Genomic DNA, 22,190 nt, shown 5'->3' with positions numbered 1-22,190 from the left:
AGGGAGCTTTGCGACTGGGTGCTGGCAAACAGGGTGCGTGCTAACAGGAGGGAGTTTGGAGAGGGGAGTTTAGAGGGGGAGCTTGGAGGGAGCCAGTGACTTACTTCTGTTGCCCTTAAACTAAATCCTTTATAACAACCTCTATCTGAAACATTTAATTAACCCTCGTATATAGCTAGAGTAGGAAATGGAGGCAGAAGCCCAGCAGCAGAGTGGGGGCTATCCTGTTTATTGTGTCGAGTGCAGTATGTATGACTACCTACCCTGTGGGCGGGTGGCGTATGTGTGCGCTCGATGCAAGGAGCTCCTGGCCCTCAGAGACCGAGTGCGTGCTTTGGAGGCCAGGGTGGCTGAACTGGAGGAGCTAAGGAAGGCAGAGGTGTTTGTGGATGAGACTTTCCGGGACATAGTAGGGCTGTCCCACCTCCAATCTGACAGTCCTGAGGCTGTTACGGAGGATGAAAGGCTCAGGGAAGGAGAGCAGTCAAGGGGAGCAGAGGGAAACCATCCCGTAGTTGGGACCCTCCTTCCAGAGGGTGATGTTGTATCCTCTCGTGCCGAGGATACTTCTCCGGGGGAGGGAGCGCCAGCTGTTAGGAAGAAGCAGGTTTTAGTAGTGGGGGATTCCATCATTAGAAATATAGATAGTTGGGTTTGTGATGACCGGGAGAACCGTATGGTGACTTGCCTGCCTGGTGCGAAGGTTGCGGATCTCTCGAGGCATCTAGACAGACTTATGGGCAGTGCTGGGGAGGAGCCGGTCGTCGTGGTACATGTTGGTACCAATGACATAGGGAAGGGTAGAAGAGATGTTCTGGAGGCCAAATTTAGGTTACTAGGAAGGAGACTGAAATCCAGAACATCTTTGGTGGCATTCTCTGAAATGCTTCCAGTTCCACGCGCAGGGCCAGATAGACAGGCAGAACTTCAGAGTCTCAATGCGTGGATGAGACGATGGTGTAGGGAAGAGGGGTTTAGATTTATTAGGAACTGGGGACACTTTTGGGGTAGGGGGAGCCTATACAGGAAGGATGGGCTCCACCTAAATCAAGGTGGATCCAGACTGCTGGCATTAAACATTAAAAAGGACATAGAGCAGTTTTTAAACTAAGAGGTGGGGGAAAGCCGATTGGTGCGGGGGAGCACCTGGATCGGACGGAGACTTCTCTTACACGAGGCTCCATAGACAGGGATTCCCTAGAAGTTAGTCAGATAGGGAACGTGGGAAATAATATATGGGCAAGATCAGATGTGAAACAATCGTGCATAAAAAAATCCACCACGTCTGTGAAAGGCGGACATATAAATAGTGGTAGTTTTCTAACATGCTTTTACACTAATGCTAGGAGTCTGTCTAATAAGATGGGTGAACTGGAGTACCTCATATCAAAGGAGGAAGTTGACATAATAGGCATCTCAGAAACATGGTGGAATGAGGACAATCAGTGGGACACTATCATACCGGGATATAAATTATATCGGAAAGACAGAACAGGTCGTGCGGGTGGCGGAGTGGTACTATATGTGAAGGATAATATAGAATCAAATGAAGTAAAAATCCTAAAGGAATCAAAATGTTCCATAGAATCATTATGGATAACAATTCATTCCTCTAATATGAATATGGCATTAGGAATATATTACCGACCACCTAACCAGGACAGTGATAGTGATGCTGAAATGATGAGGGAGATTAGAGAGGCTATCAAAATAAAAAACACAGTAATAATAGGAGATTTCAATTATCCCCATATTGATTGGGTGCATGTCACCTCAGGACGGGATTCAGAGATTAAATTTCTTGATGCCTTAAATGACTGCTTCTTGGAGCAGCTAGTACAGGAACCCACAAGGGGAGAGTCGATTCTCGATCTAGTCTTGACTGGAACGCAGGATCTGGTCCAAGAGGTAACTGTTACTGGACCGCTTGGAAATAGTGACCACAATATAATAACTTTTAATATTCCTGTGTTGGGAAGAACACCGCAGCGGTCAAACACTCTGGCATTTAATTTCAAAAAGGGGAATTACACTAAAATGAGGAAGCTAGTTAAACAGAAACTAAAAGGTAGAGTAATTAAACTAAAATCCCTGGAAGCTGCATGGAAACTGTTTAAAGACACCATACTAGAGGCCCAACTTAAATGTATACCCCAAATAAAAAAACACAGTAAGAGACCTAACAAAGAACCACCATGGCTAAACAGCCATGTTAAAAAGGCAGTGAGAGAGAAAAGGGCAGCTTTTAAAAAGTGGAAGTCAAATCCTAGTGAGGAAAATAGAAAGGAACATAAACACTCCCAAATTAACTGTCATAATGTAGTAAGAAAAGCCAAAAAAGAGTTTGAGGAACAGCTAGCCAAAAATTCAAAAAACAATAGTAAAATGTTTTTTAAATACATTAGAAGCAGGAAGCCTGCTAAAAAAGCAGTGGGGCCCTTGGATGATAAAGATATAAAAGGAGCGATCAAGGAAGACAGTGCCATTGCGGAGCGATTAAATGATTTCTTTGCTTCAGTCTTCACGGCTGAAGATGTTACAGAGGTTCCTAAATCTGAGCCAGCCTTTTTAGGCGACAAATCTGAGGAACTCACTCAGATTGAAGTGACATTAGAGGAGGTTTTGGAATTAATTGATAAGCTGAATAGTAACAAGTCCCCAGGACCAGATGGCATTCACCCAAGGGTTCTGAAAGAACTCAAATGTGAAATTGCGGAGTTATTAACAGTGGTTTGTAACCTATCCTTTAAATCCACTTTGGTACCAAATGACTGGAAGACGGCCAATATAACACCAATATTTAAAAAAGGCTCTAGAGGAGATCCTGGCAATTATAGACCGATAAGTTTAACATCAGTACCAGGCAAATTAGTAGAAACACTAGTAAAGAGTAAAATTGCAAGGCACATAGAAGAGCACGAATTGTTGGGCAAAAGTCAGCATGGTTTCTGCAGAGGGAAGTCGTGTCTGTCTAATCTATTAGAATTCTTTGAAGGGGTTAATAAACATGCGGACAAGGGGCACCCAGTGGACATAATATACCTAGATTTCCAGAAAGCCTTTGACACGGTCCCACACCAAAGGCTTTTATGTAAATTAGGTGGTCATGGGATAGGAGGAAAGGTCCTTTCATGGATCGGGAATTGGTTAAAAGACAGAAAACAAAGGGTGGGAATAAATGGTAAATTTTCACAATGGAGGGGGGTAACTAGTGGTGTTCCCCAGGGCTCAGTCCTGGGACCGATCCTGTTCAACTTGTTCATCAATGATCTGGAAAATGAGGTAAGCAGTGAGGTGGCAAAGTTTGCAGATGACACCAAGTTGTTCAGGACAGTCAAAACCAAAAGGGATTGTGAAGAACTACAAAAAGATCTCAGCAAACTGAGTGATTGGGCAGCAAAATGGCAAATGAAATTTAATGTGGGTAAGTGTAAGGTAATGCATGTTGGAAAAAATAACCCAAATTACACGTACTACATGATGGGGTCAAATTTAGCTACGACAGATCAGGAAAGGGATCTTGGAGTTATAGTGGATAGTTCTCTGAAGACATCCACGCAGTGTGCAGCGGCAGTTAGTAAGGCAAATAGGATGTTAGGAATTATTAAAAAAGGGATCGATAATAAGACAAAAGATATCATACTTCCCCTATATAAAACTATGGTACGCCCACATCTCGAGTACTGCGTGCAGATGTGGTCTCCTCACCTCAAAAAAGATATATTGGCATTAGAAAAGGTTCAGAAAAGGGCGACTAAGATGATTAGGGGCTTGGAAAGGGTCCCATATGGGGAGAGGCTAGAGAGACTGGGACTTTTCAGTTTGGAAAAGAGGCGATTGAGGGGCGATATGATAGAGGTATATAAAATCATGAATGGTGTGGAGAAAGTGAATATAGAAAAATTATTTACCTTTTCCCATAATACAAGAACTAGGGGACACCAAATGAAATTGATGGGTAGTGGGTTCAAAACTAATAAAAGGAAATTTTTCTTCACACAGCGCACAGTCAACCTGTGGAACTCCTTGCCCGAGGCGGCTGTGAAGGCCAGGACTCTATTAGGGTTTAAAAAAGAGCTTGATAAATTTTTGCAGGTCAGGTCCATAAATGGCTATTAGCCAGGGATAAAGTATGGTGCCCTAGCCTTCATAACAAGGGCAGGAGATGGATGGCAGGAGATAAATCACTTGTCTTCTGTTCTCCTTCTCTGGGGCGCCTGGCATTGGCCACCGTCGGCAGATGGGATGCTGGGCTTGATGGACCTTTGGTCTGACCCAGTATGGCCATTCTTATGTTCTTATGTTCTTATATGCTTTCCAGCAAAAGAGGCCTTTCACCTTACACCATCTGTTTGGCAGCCTAGAATGCTTGTTTGCCCACTTGTCAAATATTGTCTCATTACCTCACTTAGAAAGAATAAGGACCATGCTTGTTTTTTTAAAAAAAAATCTCTTGTAACAACAGTTCTGTAGGTATTCATTTGCTATTTACTGGTAACTCACAGGCTGTGGTCAAAAGTACAAAAACTAAAATGTAATGGAAATTTGCAAGTCTTTTTTTGACTGAGACAAAAAAGCCTCTTTCTTTTTCTCACATGAAATATGGACTGGTAGGTGTAGTCTTCTTCCAACATGCATTCAACAAGAGGAGAATGTATTGTCCAGACCTGACACCTGATATCATCCACCTCTGAATTTAGTGGAATAATTAAGGAACTCAGTAAAAAGTTAAAACATGTTTATTTAATACTTATGGTCCCAATCTTGTAAACCAGCATAAATGTACTCATTTTAGTGGAACTATTTTCACACACACAAAGTTAAATATGTGTGTGTGTGTGTGTGTGTGTGTGTGCATATAGAATGAGAGCCTGAAATGTCTGTGAGTGCCAGTCAGGATCCTGGTTCTATTGTGTTGGGGACCGTACAAACACATACAAAAATATCTTCCTTGCTCTGAAGAAAAGTGACATACGAAGAGGAATGCAATCAAATGAGTACAAGACTTATAACGATTTGTGGATTTTTATTACAACAGACAAATACAGTGATGCCTATCCCTATCAATTACCACTTTTGTTATTGCTGTTTAGTACATACCAATTAAGAAGTGCCCTTTTCAAGTTTATTTCTAATTGTGTTTGAAACTAGAAAAACAATTTAGAGGGACATATATGTAGGGTGCTATCTGTTAGTACTTGAAGCTAGAGGAACTGTCCTTTGCTCACAAAATTAATGTACAGCTTCAGATTTTGTACATCTCAGTTACATTTAATGATATCTATAGCTGTTCATTGAAAGTTACACTTATGTCCTTCCAAATTAAAATGGAAGTCTGTGTATATATGTATAAATTGATTTTTTATATATACACATGAAAATTAGGATCATGTTTAAGAGATGGGAATTTTCATTTTGAAGAAACCTGCAAAATAAATAGTTAAGATGTTGTTGACATTATTGGAGGCATCTATAGGGTAAAAGACAGTTACCTTCTTGTAACTGTTATTCTTTGAGATGTGGTGTTCACATCCATTCTAATTAGGTGTGGGCGAGGACCTTTTCCACTTCGCAAGGTTAGTGGCCCTAGTGGAAGGTTTCCTGCTGCTATATAGGACATCCCTCATCCAAGCCATGTCATGGAGGGACTGCAGATCCAAGTGCAGCAGGTGTATGTGGTCCTGTGTGATTAGGTCTGGGTGAAGCAGTTGTGCTATTGGAGTGTCCACTGAGAGATTTAGCAGCCTGGTATACCAGTACTGGCTCAGTTATACTGTAGTTGATATGACTTTTTCCTCTGTCTCTTTGGATTTTGAACAGACCCTTATGTACCTGTGGGTTAGGAGGAAGGGCATGTAATAGGCCCACAGACAGATGAAGGAATCTGAGATGGAACCTGGACTGTTATTTTGGAATGAGCAGAACATTGGGCATTTCCTGCTGCTCCTGGTGGCAAATATGTCTACTTGGAGAAACCCTCACTTTCAGAGGACTGAATGAATGATATCAGTTCAGATGAACCACTTGTGCATAAGGAAATTTCTGTTTGGACAGAAGGCCCAGAGGATAAGACTTGTCCATGTGAATGGAGTGCCCTATGCAGAATTCCTAAAAGAGAGAGGCTTCCTGACACATGGGCGGTGATTGGGCTCCACGCTACTTGTTTATATTAAACGTGGTGGTGGGGTTGCTGGTCATGACCATCACACATTGTCCTTGCATTTTGGAGTGAAGAATCTGGCAGGCCTTTCTCACTGCTCTGAGGTCCTTCACATTGGTGTGGAGTGGAATCTTAGCTTGAGACCACACTCTCCGTATTCGCCCTAGATGCCCCCTGCCAACTTAGGTTTGATGCATTTGTTACTAGTGTCAGAGATGTCAGTGTTTGTGTGTGGGGAGGGGGGAAATGGGACTCCCTTGCACACTATCCAAGGGTCTGGCCACCACTGGAAAGTGTTTAGGGTGCAGCTTGGAGGAGTTAACATTGAGTTTGAGCTGTCTAGGTTTGGGCAGTAGGCTGAAGCAAGCTAAGCCCAGAGTGAGCTAAGTCTCAGTTTGGCATGTCTGATGACTGCACTGCAGACACCCATGTGCCTGAGGAGATTAAGGCATGCCCTCACCATTGTGGTGGGATATCTCCTGACAGTCTGAATGATGTTTGCCTGCACCTGTATACTGGACTCTGAAATAATGGCCTTTGCCTGTACCAAGTCCAACACTGCTCCGATTAATTGTATCTGTTGAGTAGGTATTAACATGGACGACTTCAGATTGGGAAGGGGCCCAAGAGACTCAAATGTCTCTGAGCGGATTGGGAACTGTCCCTGCTTCCTGGAGCTTCCCTTCAGCAGCCAGTTGTCCAGATATGGATACAGATGAGTATGTCTCTTGCAGAAAAACCTGCTACCACTGACATGCACTTTGTGAATGCTCATGAGGTGGTTGAGAGGTCAAAAGGGAGAACTGTGAACTGATAGAGTTTGTGGCTTACCAGAAGCCCAAGGAAACACCTGTGAGCCGATTGAACGTATATGTGAGAGTGCACGTCCAGGGTGGTATGTCATTTGCCTGGATCCAGAAAAGCGACAATGGTATTCAGGGAAACCAGGTGGAATTTTAACTTGCCCATGAACTGGATGACTCTTCACGGGTCTAATGTGGACATGAGGGCCCACTTTTGCATGAGGGATAAGGAATTATTGGCAGGAGAATCACCTGCCCCTTAGCTCCTGAGGAACCTTCTCCACTGTCCATGCAACTAGGAGTGAATGCACCTCTGGGATAAGGAGTTGCTCAGAAGAAGGGCCTCTGAAGGACAGCGAGTGGGGATGGAAGAAGGGCACATACTTGGAGAGAATATTACACCTCTACTGTGCAAAGGAACCAGCAGTCTGATGTTTTACGGAACTTTGCATGGTAGAAGTGGGATAGGTGATTGAGAGAGCATGAGAATGGAGACAAGTGTGCCATCCTTGTGCATACCTTCAGAAGCCTTGTTTGGGCTCTGAAAGTGATTTTGAAGGCCGCTACCCTGACCCAAAGGGCTGTTGGAAGACCTCCATCTATTATTTCTGCCTTTGCATTGGAATGAGACCTACCTGGGCCAAGGCGTCTATTGTCATTGCTGCTGTTGAGGCTAGGGTATAAAGGGTGGGGTTTTTTGCATTGCCAGCGTGTGCATACTGTGGGACTTCATAGTGTCCCTCAAATCCTTGAGGCTTATCCTCCGAGAGGAGGCCCACTCCTTCAAACAGAAAGTCCTGCACTGTGCGCCGTACTTTTGGTGGCAGACCTGAGGCTTGAAGCCAGGCAGACTGGTGCATGATCACCCTTACTGAGATGCCCTGCAGCAGAGTTAAGGGAAACCTGTAGCAATGTCCTTATCTACTAGTGTGGAGAATTCCATTCTAACCTCTGGGGGAAGCAGTTCCTTAAACTTAGACATAGTGTCTTGGGAGTTGAAATTATATTTGGTGAGGATAATCTCTTGACTGGTTATCCTCAGCTGAAATCCACCCACTGCATATACTTTGCTGCTGAGAAGATCCATACATTTAGCATCCTTAGTACAGTAAACTCATATCCAGCATTCTATTAGCTAGCACTCTCAAATAACTGACATATTAATCATAAATAAATTGTATCTATGTTTTCCATAAATACAGTAAGATGAAAGTAAAGACAAAATAAATACAGCCAATATAGTATAAGTTTACAGTGAACAATACTATTGATGGTAAATAAAGTACTCTGCATACATTCTCGTTTCTCGGTATCTAATCATGTGTTTCTTTGGTGTTATGCATTGTTAGGTATCCTCTCTGTTACCCAGAATATTTGAACATCCAGCAACCTCCCAACCTGCCGGATATGAAAGTGTTTACTGTATTTGTGGCCAGTGCTTGGGGAGATAGTGCTCCTTCTTTTTAATGGCAGAGACCACCAGGGAGCATGGTTAAGGGTGGGGGAAAAAATTCATATCTCCTGGAGGGTTTGAAATAGTGTCTTTCAGTCCCTTTGGTGATGGGTGGAATAGAGGACAATTTTAATAATAGGGAATGCCACCCTAAGGGACTCTCTGGGTCTACTGTCAGGTCCTCCATTTCTGCCACCTGTTGGTTCATATTGCAGACCACCCTTCAGAGAAGTTCTTGGTAAGTCCTGTGCTGTGTGGGTGGAAGGCCACAGGTGGATGTGCCTGTGTCTCCTGGGTATGACTCTGCGATGGGGGAGGAGCAGGGACTTCTGTAGGTAAATTCTGCTTGACTGGTGTTGCCAGGGCATGTGCCACCAAGTACTTCAGGATGTCTGGAGGTGATCTGGAAACGGTCACATTCACAGGCCGAGGATTGTTTTCCAGCCACCAGAGACCAGGAATGATGATGACCAGAGGCCACAGACCTGGAGGCTCTGGAGGATGCATCTTGGGCTTCAGAGTAGACCCTGAGGGCCCAGAAGGGCCAATGCATGGAGGGACAGCCACTGTGGGTGCCAAGGCATGGTGCCTTCTAGTTGATGCCTGCTGTTGTGATGTCGACTGCCTGGAGTTCATAGAGTTGGCCTGATGAACATGAGGGCAATGATGAACCTGAGCGGGAGGCCTCGGGTGAGCGGTGGGGCGGAGGGGAACAAACCTTGAGTAGGGGTTGCCATTAAGAGGTTGCGAAGGCCCAGTGCCTCAAAGAATGTGATGATAAGCAGTGCCAGAGAAGCTGGTGCTGCATCACAGTGCTGTCCCCTCCCAAGGGTGATCCAGATTGGGGTTGCATTCCTGTTGTTGGGGAGGCTGGTGGTTGCTCCCTTGGTGCCACGGGGTCACTTGGTGCAGGGGAACATCTCAGTGATGCGAACCTGAACTAGTGCCAGTCATCATCCCAGCATTGTTGCCTCTAGATTGAGACACTGTAGGCAGTGCCAGAGGCTTATGTCTGATAGCCAGGAGTTGGGACTCAGTGATCTGTATGGGTTCTTTTGCTACCTCGAATGTGCCTGAGGGGTGGAGGGAGCATCCTAGAATGTCCACAGGAGACAGCCTTGCCAGAGACTACCCAAGGTGCTGTAGCATCCTGCAATGCTGAGAGTCTCCAAGTACAGAGTCCTTTCAGTCCCCTTTTCCCAGACCAACAGACCTGGGTGGCCCGCACTGAACATATATCCAAGGTGTGATAGTCCAATGCCAAAGGATGAAGTGTGGCTTCCATGTGTTAGTGCTTCCCTGAAGTCACATACTTGATTAGGGCAATTAGTTTTGTCAGGCTTCCAGCACTGTTTTCCTTCCTCCCCCTATCACCTGTTAATCTAGTTATAAAATATGGAAGTGCGATGAGCCTTCTATGTGTGATTGCTGGGCAGCGTGACTTTGGGCAAAGTCACTTTTATTACAACTAACGTCCCATTGTAGTTGACCTATATTTTTCTTCAGGGTAAACAGAAGTAGATCCCAGTTCACCTTGTGTAATGTTTCTTGGTGACTGTTCGATTGGGAATGCTCAGAAAGGATGAACATGCTGAGTTGTGGAGGTGGAATGCCAGTTGTATCGCATTCCTCAAACTCATCATCTGCCTTTTAAATCCCATAGCACTTCCCATATTTTTCTTGGAGACTAACAAATATGTGACTAAAAATTATTTCTGCTGCCATTTTTTTAATAAGTCTATCAGCAGGAATTCTGAACAGACTCTTCATAAGCCAACAGTTAGACTTCATCCTGTGAGCTCTCAGCTCTCAGCATTTTTTTCGAAAAAGCCTTACACTGTTCCATTGTCTTATCAAATTCATGTAGTCAAGCAAAGAGATGCCCCAACATTCTAACCTGCTAAGGATTAACTTTCACTTGGTCTTTGATCCTGAGAGCACTTAGCCTATCTTTACACCAGGGCAGTACTACAAAGTGTAGGTGAGGTCTGTCTCTGGTTTAGAACCCTGGCTAAACTACTGGAAACAACAACCATAATTTTTTTTCTCACACTAGTAAAAGGTAGCTGGCAAGGAGACCATTGCTTTTTCTATTATTAATCAGTGGCTTCCAAACTGTGGTCTGTGGGCCATGGAAGGTGGCCGCACAGAAGTTGCCGTCTCCTCCTTTTGTTCCAAGAACAATCTGCTGGTTTCCAGATTCTTCGGCATACAGGCAGGCAAAAAGGCAGATCAAGCCAACTGGATGTGGGAGGGTGTAGCTCCTCGTAGCTCCTTGGTGGTGGTGGTAGGCAACGAAGGAGGAGGAGCAGGAGAGGAAACAGGAACTTCCCTCGGATCTGGACACATCAGTCAGAATGAAGGTGTCTGACCCCTCCGGAGAGTCATGTGCTGAACATGTATATTCTGTTTTGGTACATACGTCATTCTCATACGTGAAGTTAGAAATATGAAGTATGGATCTGTTTATAGTTCTGAATGCGCTAAAGAGGGCCATTAGTGATACTTCAGGTACCTAATTACTCAGCACTTAAACCAGCAACCTGTGGGTAGTCAGGTTTGTTCTGTAAGCCCAAACTGTAATGGATCCTAAAAAGACACTTTTGCATGCCACCTGGTGCTGGAATCCATCTTGATCCTGGTATTTTTCCATGAGTTTGGGGGATACAGAACAAAGGATTCCTACCTTTGGGGAGAGTCTATTTAAGCAATGGGAAGCAATCAGGTTTGTCTTTAGCTGACCTTTGAAACTACCTGGCCCACTCTAAAGGTACGTCTACACTAGTGATCTGTCGACAGAAGTTATTGTCAAATGAAATCTTCTGGCAAAACTTCTGACAGATCACGTGCACACACACAAGCAGATTGACAGAGCAATCTGCTCTGTCGACAGAGAGCAGCCAGACTGCCCCGGCCACTCCCTTGACAGAAAGGGCAACTGGAAGTGTAGCAAACAAAGCTGCCGGTGAACCGGAAGCCCTGTCTACTGATAGAGGGCCCTCTAGAGCATCTACACGGCGTTTTTGTCAACAGGAAATGGTTGACAAAGGAGTTATTCCTGAACAAGGAGAGACACAATGCTGTCGGTAGATGTGCTGAGTTTTGTCAACACTCTGTTGACAACACACATTTTGCGTGTAGATGCTTCATGGGTTTTTTCAACAAAAGCCCAGTTTTGTTTGAAAAACCCTCTCATGTAAACGTAGCCTAAGAGAATATGAAGAACTTTGAAGAAGCTGTGGACCCAAGTCAGAGTTAAGGCCAGCTTTAACTTGAAGCTCTTTACCAGCAATGAGAACAGCTGTTTAGAGTAAAAATTTGCACGAAACAAGTTTCTTAATGGATTAGAAGTAACTAAGCATTTTGTTGTTCGTATGAGTGTTTTCACTTTCAACCACTTAAGTCCTGCTTTTTGTATTTATAAAAACACTGGTTTATTGTCAAGCTCAGTATATATAACTGTTACATGGAGGGGAACCATTGCGCCTGTCTTTTATTGATAAAGTTGGTGGACCTTACAAATTTTCATAGTGTAGAACTTTTATGCAGGGTAAAATGGATTTGTTTGTGGTTGTGATGCCTTTTGAGGTTGGATTCCTGGGTGCTGAGCCCTGAGAGGTGAGTCGTCCTGGAGCTGAACAGGTTCAGTGTCTGTGTTGTTTTGCAGGGGGCGGTAACCCCAACTCTGTGCCTGGTCTGGCCCACCAGGACAGGGTGGTGAGGAACCCCAGTGAGCAGGATGGGAGGTATCAGAGGCATGATCAGCACACCAGGAGGATGGCCCAAGGGGACTTTTGTGATTCACCCTATCACAAAGGGAATGAAGCAATCGGATAGTACAGCTGGAGAACGCCAGATACTATGGCTGCATCTACATTATGAGATTAAATTTTGAATTCGTTATTACTGATTTTTTGTAATTCTGGAATTTATAAATTCAAATTTGACTCATTGCTGCCACGCTCAAATTGGCTAACATTGACTATTGCAGTAGTGCATTGTGGGAACCTATCCCACAGTTCCCTCAGCCCCATAGCATTCTGGGTATGCTTGCTGGTCTTGACATCATCTTCCCACATTGCGTTTTCCTCATTCCCCTCCCGGTCCCTGGAAATAGTGGAGGTATCCTCAAAGTTAGAAGAAAGAGGATAGAAAATCTAGGAAAAAAGAGTGTTTGTTTCCCTCTCCCCCACATTACATTGCCAACACAGGTGCAGTGACTTTATTCTCAACTGGCCGTCCACTGATTGTACCACCTCCCATCATTGCAAGTGATTCCTGAAAATAATACAGGGGCCCAGACTTTATTTTGAAGTGAGAAGAAAGAGGATAAAGTCTGGGAACAAAGAATTTTTTGTTTCCCCACCCATTATGTTACCCACACCGGTGCAACAGCTATATTCTCAACTGGCTGTCCACTGAGTGTCCTACCTCCCATCATTGCATGCATGTGATCCCTGAAAATAATACAGGGGCCCAGGCTGCATTTTAAAGTGAGAAGAAAGAGGATAGAAAAGTGTAGGTATCTACAATGGACAGTAAGCTCCCGAAAATATGTTTGGTGGGGTGTGGGCAGGTGCTGTGGTCTGTGACTGCTGAAGTAGGTGAAGTATTCCCCCTGTGCATTTTAGCCGCTGGCGGGGGGGCATCCTCCCAGTGGCAGCAAGCCCCTCTGTGGATGTCGGGGGATTCAGTGGGGGGGGCGGGCAGTTGAACTGGTCCTCCCTGAATATCTTAGCGACTGGGGGAGTCTTTTCCCTGGCTGCAGCAAGCACCGCTATGGGCATGGCGGGGCCTGGTGGGCGGCCAGTTGAAGTGGTCCTCCTTGAGCCAGGGGAGACTTCCCCCCAGCAGCAGCAAACTACACTAGAGGCATAGGGTGTTTAGTGGGGAGCCAGTTGAAGTGGCCTTCTGTGAGTATCTTAGCCACTGGGGGAGACTTCCCCACAGTGGCAGCAGGCCCCCCAGTATCTTAGACAGCAGGAGAGATTTCCCCTTGGTGGCTGCAAGCCCCCAAATAGCTTTCCTGCCCTTGGATCCGCAGGCCATCATGGTGCTGCCTGGAAGCATGGTCAGCACTGAACGGCAGACGTATCCTTTTATTGTGTTGGGGGCTGCCCACGTGATGTGGCAGAGCGCAGGAAAGTTCCAGACTGTGGTGCTTGTGGGGGAGGGAAGGGGGTTTGCAAACAAACATAAACCTCTAAGAAGAAGTTTCTCGGAGTGTTACGCAAGCACGATCACCACCACAGCCTTGTTGCCGTGTGGTGGGGCAGCAGCTAGCGCCAGCCAACACAAATTAAAAAACAAGTGTAGAGACAGAGCCACAAACTCCCTGCAGGGGTCATTTGAATGGGTAGATGCGCTCACAGTGCTAATAGCAACGAGAGACATTTCTCAGCTCTCATGTAAACATGAGCCCACAGCCAAAGGCTTGTTGCTCCTTCTTGGAAGTTCACAGTCTTCCTGTTACAGGAGAGCAGCGGCCGGAGTGGGGCATTGTGGGTTACATACGGGACACCTCTGGAGGCTAATGAATTAGATTTTAAAACATGGTGCTTCCACACTGGCCTTTAATCGAATTTCTGAATTTGAGATTGATGCTGTCCCCGTCACGTAACTGCAATTTTGCAATTAGTGCACCCTAAATCAAGGTAATGGTATTTACAGTGAAGACAGTCATGTGGTAATATCGAGCCAACTGCCTTTAAATTCGAATTTATCTCATAGTATGGACACAGCCTAGGTCCAGAGGGGGAAGAACTAAGTGATGGGGAGAGAAGGAAAAGAGCCAACTTATAAGTTTACTTTAAAGACAGCTAATCTACACCAACAGTTTAGAAATACTCTCTTGTCCATGTGTGTGTTTGCTGAAGTTGCCAGAGGAATATAATACAATCGCAAGTGGGCAGGGCGGTGGCCCGGGCCACATATTTCTGTGAAGAGGAGGCCCTGGCTGTGCAAAAGTTTGAATCCCTGAAATAGAGGTGAGATTTCAAATATGATGAAAAAAATTGCAGTTCTGTATCTTCTAGATGAAAACTTGATCCCCACAGAATTATCTTCAGATTAACTCCTGGGATGCTAGTGTATGGTGCCTGGATGAGGTGTGGTGCCAGATCCATGCCCTGGCAAAACAAGGGAATGAAATAAGTATCTGCACATTAACCACATGCTAAAGAAGTAACTCCCGCACTTTAACTCCCCTGGTTGTTGCTCTTGTTATTCCCCGGTAAGTGTCAGTTTTGGAGGCATCCTACATGCTGCTTTCTCGAAATGTGCTTCTCTGTGCTTTTTGGCACAGAGTGGAGTAGAAGCACAGAAGTGTGCCTGAGGGATGAAAATGCAAGAAGTTGAATCTGAAGTAAGTCTCTTCTAAGGAATTCTTGGAGGTTTTGAAACCCAAGGCTTGAGGCTAAGGGGAGCTGTGATTGGGAATAATGTGGTATCTACCAACGTCCAGTAGAGGCTATGATTAGAAATTGCGGCAAACTTTGATAAATCAGATTTGCCTTTTCGTCTACAGAGGTGACAAGTTAGTTACACTAACCCACAACGTTACCCTTATAACAATAGCACTTCCTTTAGAGCTCTTTTTGGCTAATGTGTCAAACAGCGACATGCACCAATGAGTGTCTCAGTACAGGCAGGTGTATTAAGAGTAGGGAGTAAAATTAAGGTGGGGAGGGATGAAAATTTTGCTTTTAACAGCAGAGTAGATTTGCTAATTAATTTAATCAAGACCTATGAAATGCTCTTGAAAGTGAAAAAAATTAGAGACTTTTTGGGTTCCTTTTATATCCTAAATGGCTTGGGATTTGGAAATGTCTGTGGTTTCTTGCTGAGTAGTAAACCTTTGAAAATAGCAGTGTTTGAAAGATCATGCTAGCAGAGCATGATGGAAAACTAGCAGATATATCTGCTTTGTAGAAGTTCAGTTCTTACCCTGGGACACATCAATCACAGTAGTATGTCTACATTGCAGTCATTGGGGCTGATTGCAGCTCTTGTAGGCCTAACCTAGGTAGCTTGTGTAATGAAGCAGTGAAGCTACTTCAGGGCAGGTAATTTGTACAAGCCTGCCTGGAAACCTGGGTGATAACATGAGCTATCCTGTGAGTAATTAGGCAGGGTTCCAGCTGAGTTTGTACAATCTGTGCTGGAGCACCTGCTGCTGTTGTTTCACTGCTGCAGTGCCCCAGCTAGCTCAGGTACATCTACACAAACTGTGGTTGTGCCTCATGATTGCAGATTAGACACACTTCTGGAATTCTGTAATGGTTTCATATGAATTCAGCTACAATTTCATGGGATTAAGACAAACAGATGCTCTTGAATTTTGGGTTTCTTAATAATGTTTCGGATACCTTGCACTATCTTATTTTATAAAATACTTTTGTTCATAAAATCAATAAACAGATTACTCTATTCTCTTACAGGTTTTTAGACAAGAAAGAGAGGTTAAAGCATCTTAAAAACAAACAGAGTGAATTCCAAAACCAGTAAGTTATAGCTTAGTTTTTGGTAGTGTTTGTCATTGGTTAATTACAATAATTTTAGATAAAACATTCTCTCAAGCCTCTCTCTTGCCAGTTATAATCATGATTGTTAGCTAATCTTCAATTGTGGTCTTTTTTTCCATAGTGTTTTAAAAGCCATGGAAGGCAAAAGGATAACTGATCAACTGGTGAGTTATTTGTAGTCTTTGTTAACTTTCTAACTGTTTATATTCCTAGATCTTGCAGATTATTTTTTCATTTTAACTTGGAGATGATATACACCTGTCTGAAAAGCATGATCCTGACAAAACTGAAATTGACTTGCACACACAGAATTTTGCAAACTATCAGTATTCATCATTTTTGCTTGTGTATTTAGTAATCCTTTGTTTTTGCCTGCCTTTTCAGTAGGAAGCTTCTGTTTACGTATGGCATTTTTCTGTACATGGCTGAGACTATTTGAAATTCTTGGGATCTCACCTATTCCAGTCCTTCTGAGTTTGCTGTAGCTGTCAGTGTTGTTAATTGCAAGGTGATGAGTTCAAGTTTGTTCTTGTCAGGCAGTCAACACCTGTTCTCTTTCAGAGATGGAAAATAATGTCTTGCAAAATGAGGATTGAGCAGCTGAAACAAACCATTTGCAAAGAGAATGACGAAATGACAAAACGTGAGTAGTGTCTCTGAATCTGCAAATGGTAATACCTGTATTTCTTCAGAAAGAGATCAACAACCAGTGTAAAATCAAGTGTTAGCTTTAAAGAAAAAAGTCACTTGCCAAATTCTCCCCTCTTAAACCTGATGTGTGATCTCATTTGGGAAAAAAATCCAGGCAGGTCTATTGGAAGTGGAGTCAGTGAGTGTTAATTGCTTTTGGTTTGGGTTTTAATTAAAGTAGACCTATTATTCAGATGGGTGGACCTTAAAATCATTCTGGGACAGCTTAAATGATTAGCAACCTAGTCCGTCTTTTAGCTGTCTCCCCAAAAATGGCTACCTCCAGAGCTTGGCACTCCTGATCATGGCCACTATTACAGTGAGTCAAACAGCTCAGGAGGTGCTCTAAATTCCACATATATCGGAGAGGTAGCTGTGTTAGTCTGTAGCTTCGAGAACAACAAGAAGTCTTGTGGCACCTTATAGACTAACAGATATTTTGGAGCATAAGCTTTCGTGGGCAAGGACCCGCTTCATCAAATGCATGAGGTGGGGGGGTGGCTTCAGATTTCAGAGGGGTATTTAAAGAGTGGTGTCCCAGTAAGAGGGAGGGCCAGAGCTGACAAGGTCTATTCAGGAAAGTGGAAATGGCCCAGTATCAATAGTACTTTTTAAAAGAGGGAAAAACAAGTTAGATCAGACAGGGGGATGTGAGCCTTTGTCAGAGTCTAATGGGGAGATATTAGCACCCAGAGCAGAGAAACTGCCTTTGTAAGCTGCGAGCCACTCCCAGTCTCTGTTTAATCCTTGGTTAATGGAGTCAAATTTGCAAATAAATTGCAGCTCAGAGATTTCTCTTTCCATTTGATTTTTGAAATTTTTTTGTTTCAGGACTGTCGCCTTAAATCTGTCACTGAGTGTCCAGGGAGATTGAAGTGTTCTCCCACAGGCTTCTGTACATTATCATTCCTGATGTCGGATTTATGTCCATTTATTATTTTACAGAGAGACTGTCCAGTTTGGCCAATGTAAATTGCACGATCCATTGTTTACAGCCAGGCACTAGGGTATAATCATATTTGCTCTGACCCATCAGACAGAAACAGACATCTACGAGACCTTTACCAAGCTTTCCTCAAACTACAATACTCACCTAAGGAAGTGAGGAAATATATTGACAGATCCAGACAGGTACCCAGAAGACACCTGCTACAAGACAGGCCTCGCGAGGAAAACAAAGAACACCACTGACTTTCACATACAGCCCCCACCTAAGGCCTCTCCAGCGCATCATCAGTGATCTGCGACCCATCCTGAACAATGATCTTTCACTCTCACAGACCTTGGGAGGCAGGCCTGTCCTCGCCTACAGACAGCCTGCCAACCTTTAACAAATCCTCACCAGCCACTACAAATCACAAACCAGTGACTCTAGGCCTGGAACCAGCCCCTGCAACAGTCCTCGCTGCCAACTCTGCTCACATATCTATACCAGTGATGACATCAGAGGACCTAACACCAACTTATACCATCAGGGACTCCTTTACATGCGCATCTACTAATATAATATATATTATGCCCCACTGCAATTTACATTGGCCAAACTGGACAGTCTCTCCGTAAAAGAATAAATGGACATAAATCAGACATGAGGAACGGTAATGTACAGAAGCCTGTGGGGGAACACTTCACTCTCCCTGGACACTCAGTAGCAGATTTAAGGGTGACAGTCCTGAAACAAAAAAATTTCAAAAATCAAATGGAGAGAGAAATCTCTGAGCTGCAATTTATTTGCAAATTTGACTCCACTAACCAAGATTTAAACAGAGACTGAGAGTGGCTCACAGTTTACAAAGGAAGTTTCTCTCCTCTGCGTGCTAATATCTCCCCATTAGACTGACAAAGTCTCACATCCCCCTGTCAGATCTGACTTGTTTTTTCCTCTTTTGATAAGTACTGTTGATAGTGGGCCATTTCCACCTTGCTGAATAGACCTTGTCAGCTCTGGCCCTTCCTCTTACTGGGACCCCACTGTTTAAATACCCCTCTGAAACCATTCCCCCACTCATGCATCTGATGAAGCGGGTCTTTGCTCACGAAAGCTTATGCTCCAAAATATCTGTTAGTCTATAAGGTACCACAAGACTTCTTGTTGTTCTCTAAATTCCACATAGTTATTATGAACATTAGCCCACATCAGGTGCCTGGTTTGGAGCTAAATCCACAAGCCTTACTTGGGTGTTGACTCCAGTGAGAGATGCAAAGGGGATTTTCCCAGAGTAAGGTCTGCACTTTAGATTTCAGCATCTTTCATTTTAAAGATTTCACAAAGAAAGGAGATTTACAGTGTCAAGTTTCAGGAGACAGTGTGAAATACTGTTTAAATTTGTGAGCGCGTAGCTCAGTTTTCATCTTCTTGGGGCTTCTCTGAATGTTTCACTCATAGATCATGCTCAGGCATAAAAACACATATTAGCATATTTGTTCCCATACAGCTATATAATCTCATTTGTACTGTCACCCCTAAGTTTAGTAACCCGGCACCTATTCTTGCAGCAAATCCAGCAGGGTCTCATTCAGGTGTCAGTTAATGAAATCTAGCAGCCACCATGGAATCTCTCCCCTATGGAAGAGAGCCCTCCCGGCCATTTGTGGAAATGGAGGTATTTTTGACCTTGAAACATGAAATTCTTAGTTTTCTGAAATGAACTTGCATTTTCAGGGATGCTGAGCTCCTCTCTGCCCTGTTGAATGTGATAGATTGGGGTGATCAGTGTCTCTGAAAATCAGCCATAACCTTTTAAAATATCTGTGGCAGGAATCTGCCCATAACGGGAGGTCAGCATGGCAAGCTTCCGGCATGGGATAACGCTCATACGTACCTGACACACATTCTTTGGGGTAGCCACTAGTGTGGCCATGTGTACGTTGGTCAAGAGGTGCAATCTTTGGACATCGTGGTAGTCTGACATAACTTGGGGGACACTTTTTAATGAAGGTATAAACAAGGTGTCACTCTCAGACATCAAGGACAGAAGAGACAGGCATGATCACTAGCCTGATCTGCACAGCACAGAACCTGACTTACCCACCCACTCCTGGAAGAGGCCTGTTGTGTCTGACTGAGTTACTGAAGTCCTCAAATCTTGGTGTAAGGTCTTCCAGTTACAGAGAATTCAACATGTACTCTGTCAAAACAGCAGGTGACACGTACCACAAGCTGCAACGGAAAGCAACCTCTTCTGCCTCTCCCTCTCGCTGGTCTCTGCCAATCTCACCCAGAGGGGTGTTCCTGGCTGACCCCGAATATGACCATCAGTTAGACGAGGATGAAGAACCTTTTCCGGGTCAGGGGTCACCAACCCACAGAAAAATCAACTGGGGGCTACATGCAAGTGAGAAGCAAAAAAAGTCCCCCCAACTCATAAGCAGAAAAAGAACCACTCGCCTCACTCATGCAACTTCGGGTACTGAGGGTTCCCCTCACTGTCCAGCATGGGGGGAGGAGATGGATTAATTCTTCTGGAGACCCAGGGCTAGTAGATTTTGTGGGCCTCCCAGCCAGGCTCTGCTATGATCCAAAAATGAGGGCTTCCGTATGTGGGAGTGGACAGCTGTGGCGGGGATGCAGGGTCTGGGTGGGTGGTAGGGTATAGGAGCAGGGTGGATGTGCAGGGGCTAGGCATGAGGGGGACAGGGGATGGAGGTTCAGCGCTACCCTGCAGGCACACCCACGCACATACATACACCCCGCTGCTTCAGTTGAAGAAACTCAGGGTCCATTTTAAACTATTCTTTGTAGACAGGCAGAAAATGTGGTAATTAGCAGGGAGGCACTGCAAAGAATTTGGAAAAAGCTCTTCGAAATCTGGCTTTATATAAATATCAGGGCGGAATTCCCCCACGTGTATGTGTTTGGTTTGCCGGGGGGAGGGTTGGTTTCTGGAGCATCAGAGATGGTCATGACTGGAGGTGGGACACTAAAAGAGGTGGACTGGTGCTCTGAGGTAACACAAACCATTCTCTCTCGTGCTTGGCTGTCTGGTTCTTGCTCACATGCCCAAAGTCTACCAGATCGTTATATGTGGGAATGCTAACAAATTTTGCCCCCCAGGTCAGATATGGCACTGATTTTTCTCCTTCCTCCTCAGCATGGCGTGCAGGTCACTGGCTGGGATTCTGGGCATATCTCACTTAATCAATGCCTTGCCATTGCAGGGGCTTTGGGAGTTGGTATACCCTAGTCCCTCCCATTCTCTGCCTGTGGCACACAGTAGTCGAGTCTCCTGTGGGCCATAATATTTTAGTGTAATTTTGGCTGTTGAGTTAATATACTGGCATCGGTGACCCGAGCTGTCCAGGAGTTCAGATTAGATGATCAGGTGGTATCTTTTGGCTGTACATGCTGTGACTGTAACAAAACCTCCTTGTCAGCTACATGTACACCATTTATTTTCTAAAAACATCTGCTCTTACTCTCATAGGCTCAGAAGGCCTTCTCCGAATTAAAGATGAAAACCAGAAGCTTTACCGCAGGGCTCAGCGGCATCAAGAGAAGAAAGAGAAGATCCAGAGACTTAACCGCAAGCTGGGAGACTTGGTGGAGAAAAAAAATTTTGATTTAAGAAGTCAACACGAGTACTTGGCAAATCTCCGACGGTCGCACATATTGGAGCTCACGTCTGTCATTTTCCCCATTGAGGAAGTGAAGACTGGCATGAGGTTCGGAATACACACAATTTTTTTGCTTTTGTTCTTTTGAGGACAAAAAACTGAACACAAGTTGATAGATTTGCTTTCTCAGTATGGGATTGTATCATGTGGGCCTAATATAACAAACTGGTAGTTTGGGGATATAAACTACCAATGGCTTGTACACTTTATTTTAACATCATTTTCTAACCTAACATTCTAAACTTTTCTTTTCCAAAACAACTTAGTGTATGTTTCAGTACCTGTCCAGTTATGGACCCTTTCATCCCTTAGTAGAAGGTCATCTCATAGGCCTCAGTTCAGCAAGGCATAGGTTGAGACTTTCTGATCTGCATCCTCTGGACCTTAGTGGCCCCAAATGAAGGATTTTGCTGGAAAATGGAAAGTTGCTGCGAGCGTCCAGGATCTCTCAGGGACCGCCAGCCTCCTGGTCCCTGTGTTCCCTTCTGACCTCAGCTGCGCTCCCAGCTGACAGGGGTCTCTGGTCCGGCAACATCTGTGGACCTCCTGGCGCAGAAAATCCCACACCAGAGAGGTTCTACCTGTTTTTAACCATGTACCCAACTTTAATGACTCAAATAGTTCCACTGAAATCAATGAAAGAAGTCATGTAATTAGTCTGACATGCTGAATTGGAGTCCTGGGCTTGGCACGTGAACCCCAGCGTAGCTTTTGCAAAGCTAGCAGCTACTATTTCCCCTATTCCCCAAAGAGTTGTATTGTATGTGGCAGTAGATGGGTTCCTTTACACTGAACAAAATTAAGAAAGGTGAAAATATATAAAAGTAGCTTTTATAGATGCATCAAATAAAACTGGGACCTCTTCAAAAGATGCAAATTAAAATTAATCCTGGTAGCAGAGATTTTTGCAGTTGTATCATGAATTTTGCTGTTTTTGATATTCAGCT

The 22,190-nt window shown here is 44.3% G+C and overlaps 1 protein-coding gene across 1 annotated transcript in view; it reads left to right on the top strand.

Moving 5' to 3' along the window:
- Positions 1–22,190, top strand: part of ATG14 (autophagy related 14) — a 42,370-nt gene that overhangs the window by 4,747 nt on the left and 15,433 nt on the right. Inside the window, exons 2-5 of the mRNA XM_074996236.1 lie at positions 15,856–15,918; positions 16,061–16,103; positions 16,501–16,582; positions 21,054–21,291. Of these exons, the coding sequence (XP_074852337.1) occupies positions 15,856–15,918; positions 16,061–16,103; positions 16,501–16,582; positions 21,054–21,291 (426 nt within the window). The remainder of the gene's footprint in view (positions 1–15,855; positions 15,919–16,060; positions 16,104–16,500; positions 16,583–21,053; positions 21,292–22,190) is intronic.

This window comes from Carettochelys insculpta, chromosome 6 (assembly GCF_033958435.1).
Source record: "Carettochelys insculpta isolate YL-2023 chromosome 6, ASM3395843v1, whole genome shotgun sequence".
NCBI lineage: Eukaryota > Metazoa > Chordata > Testudines > Carettochelyidae > Carettochelys > Carettochelys insculpta.
This window is presented reverse-complemented; position numbering and strand designations above follow the sequence as displayed.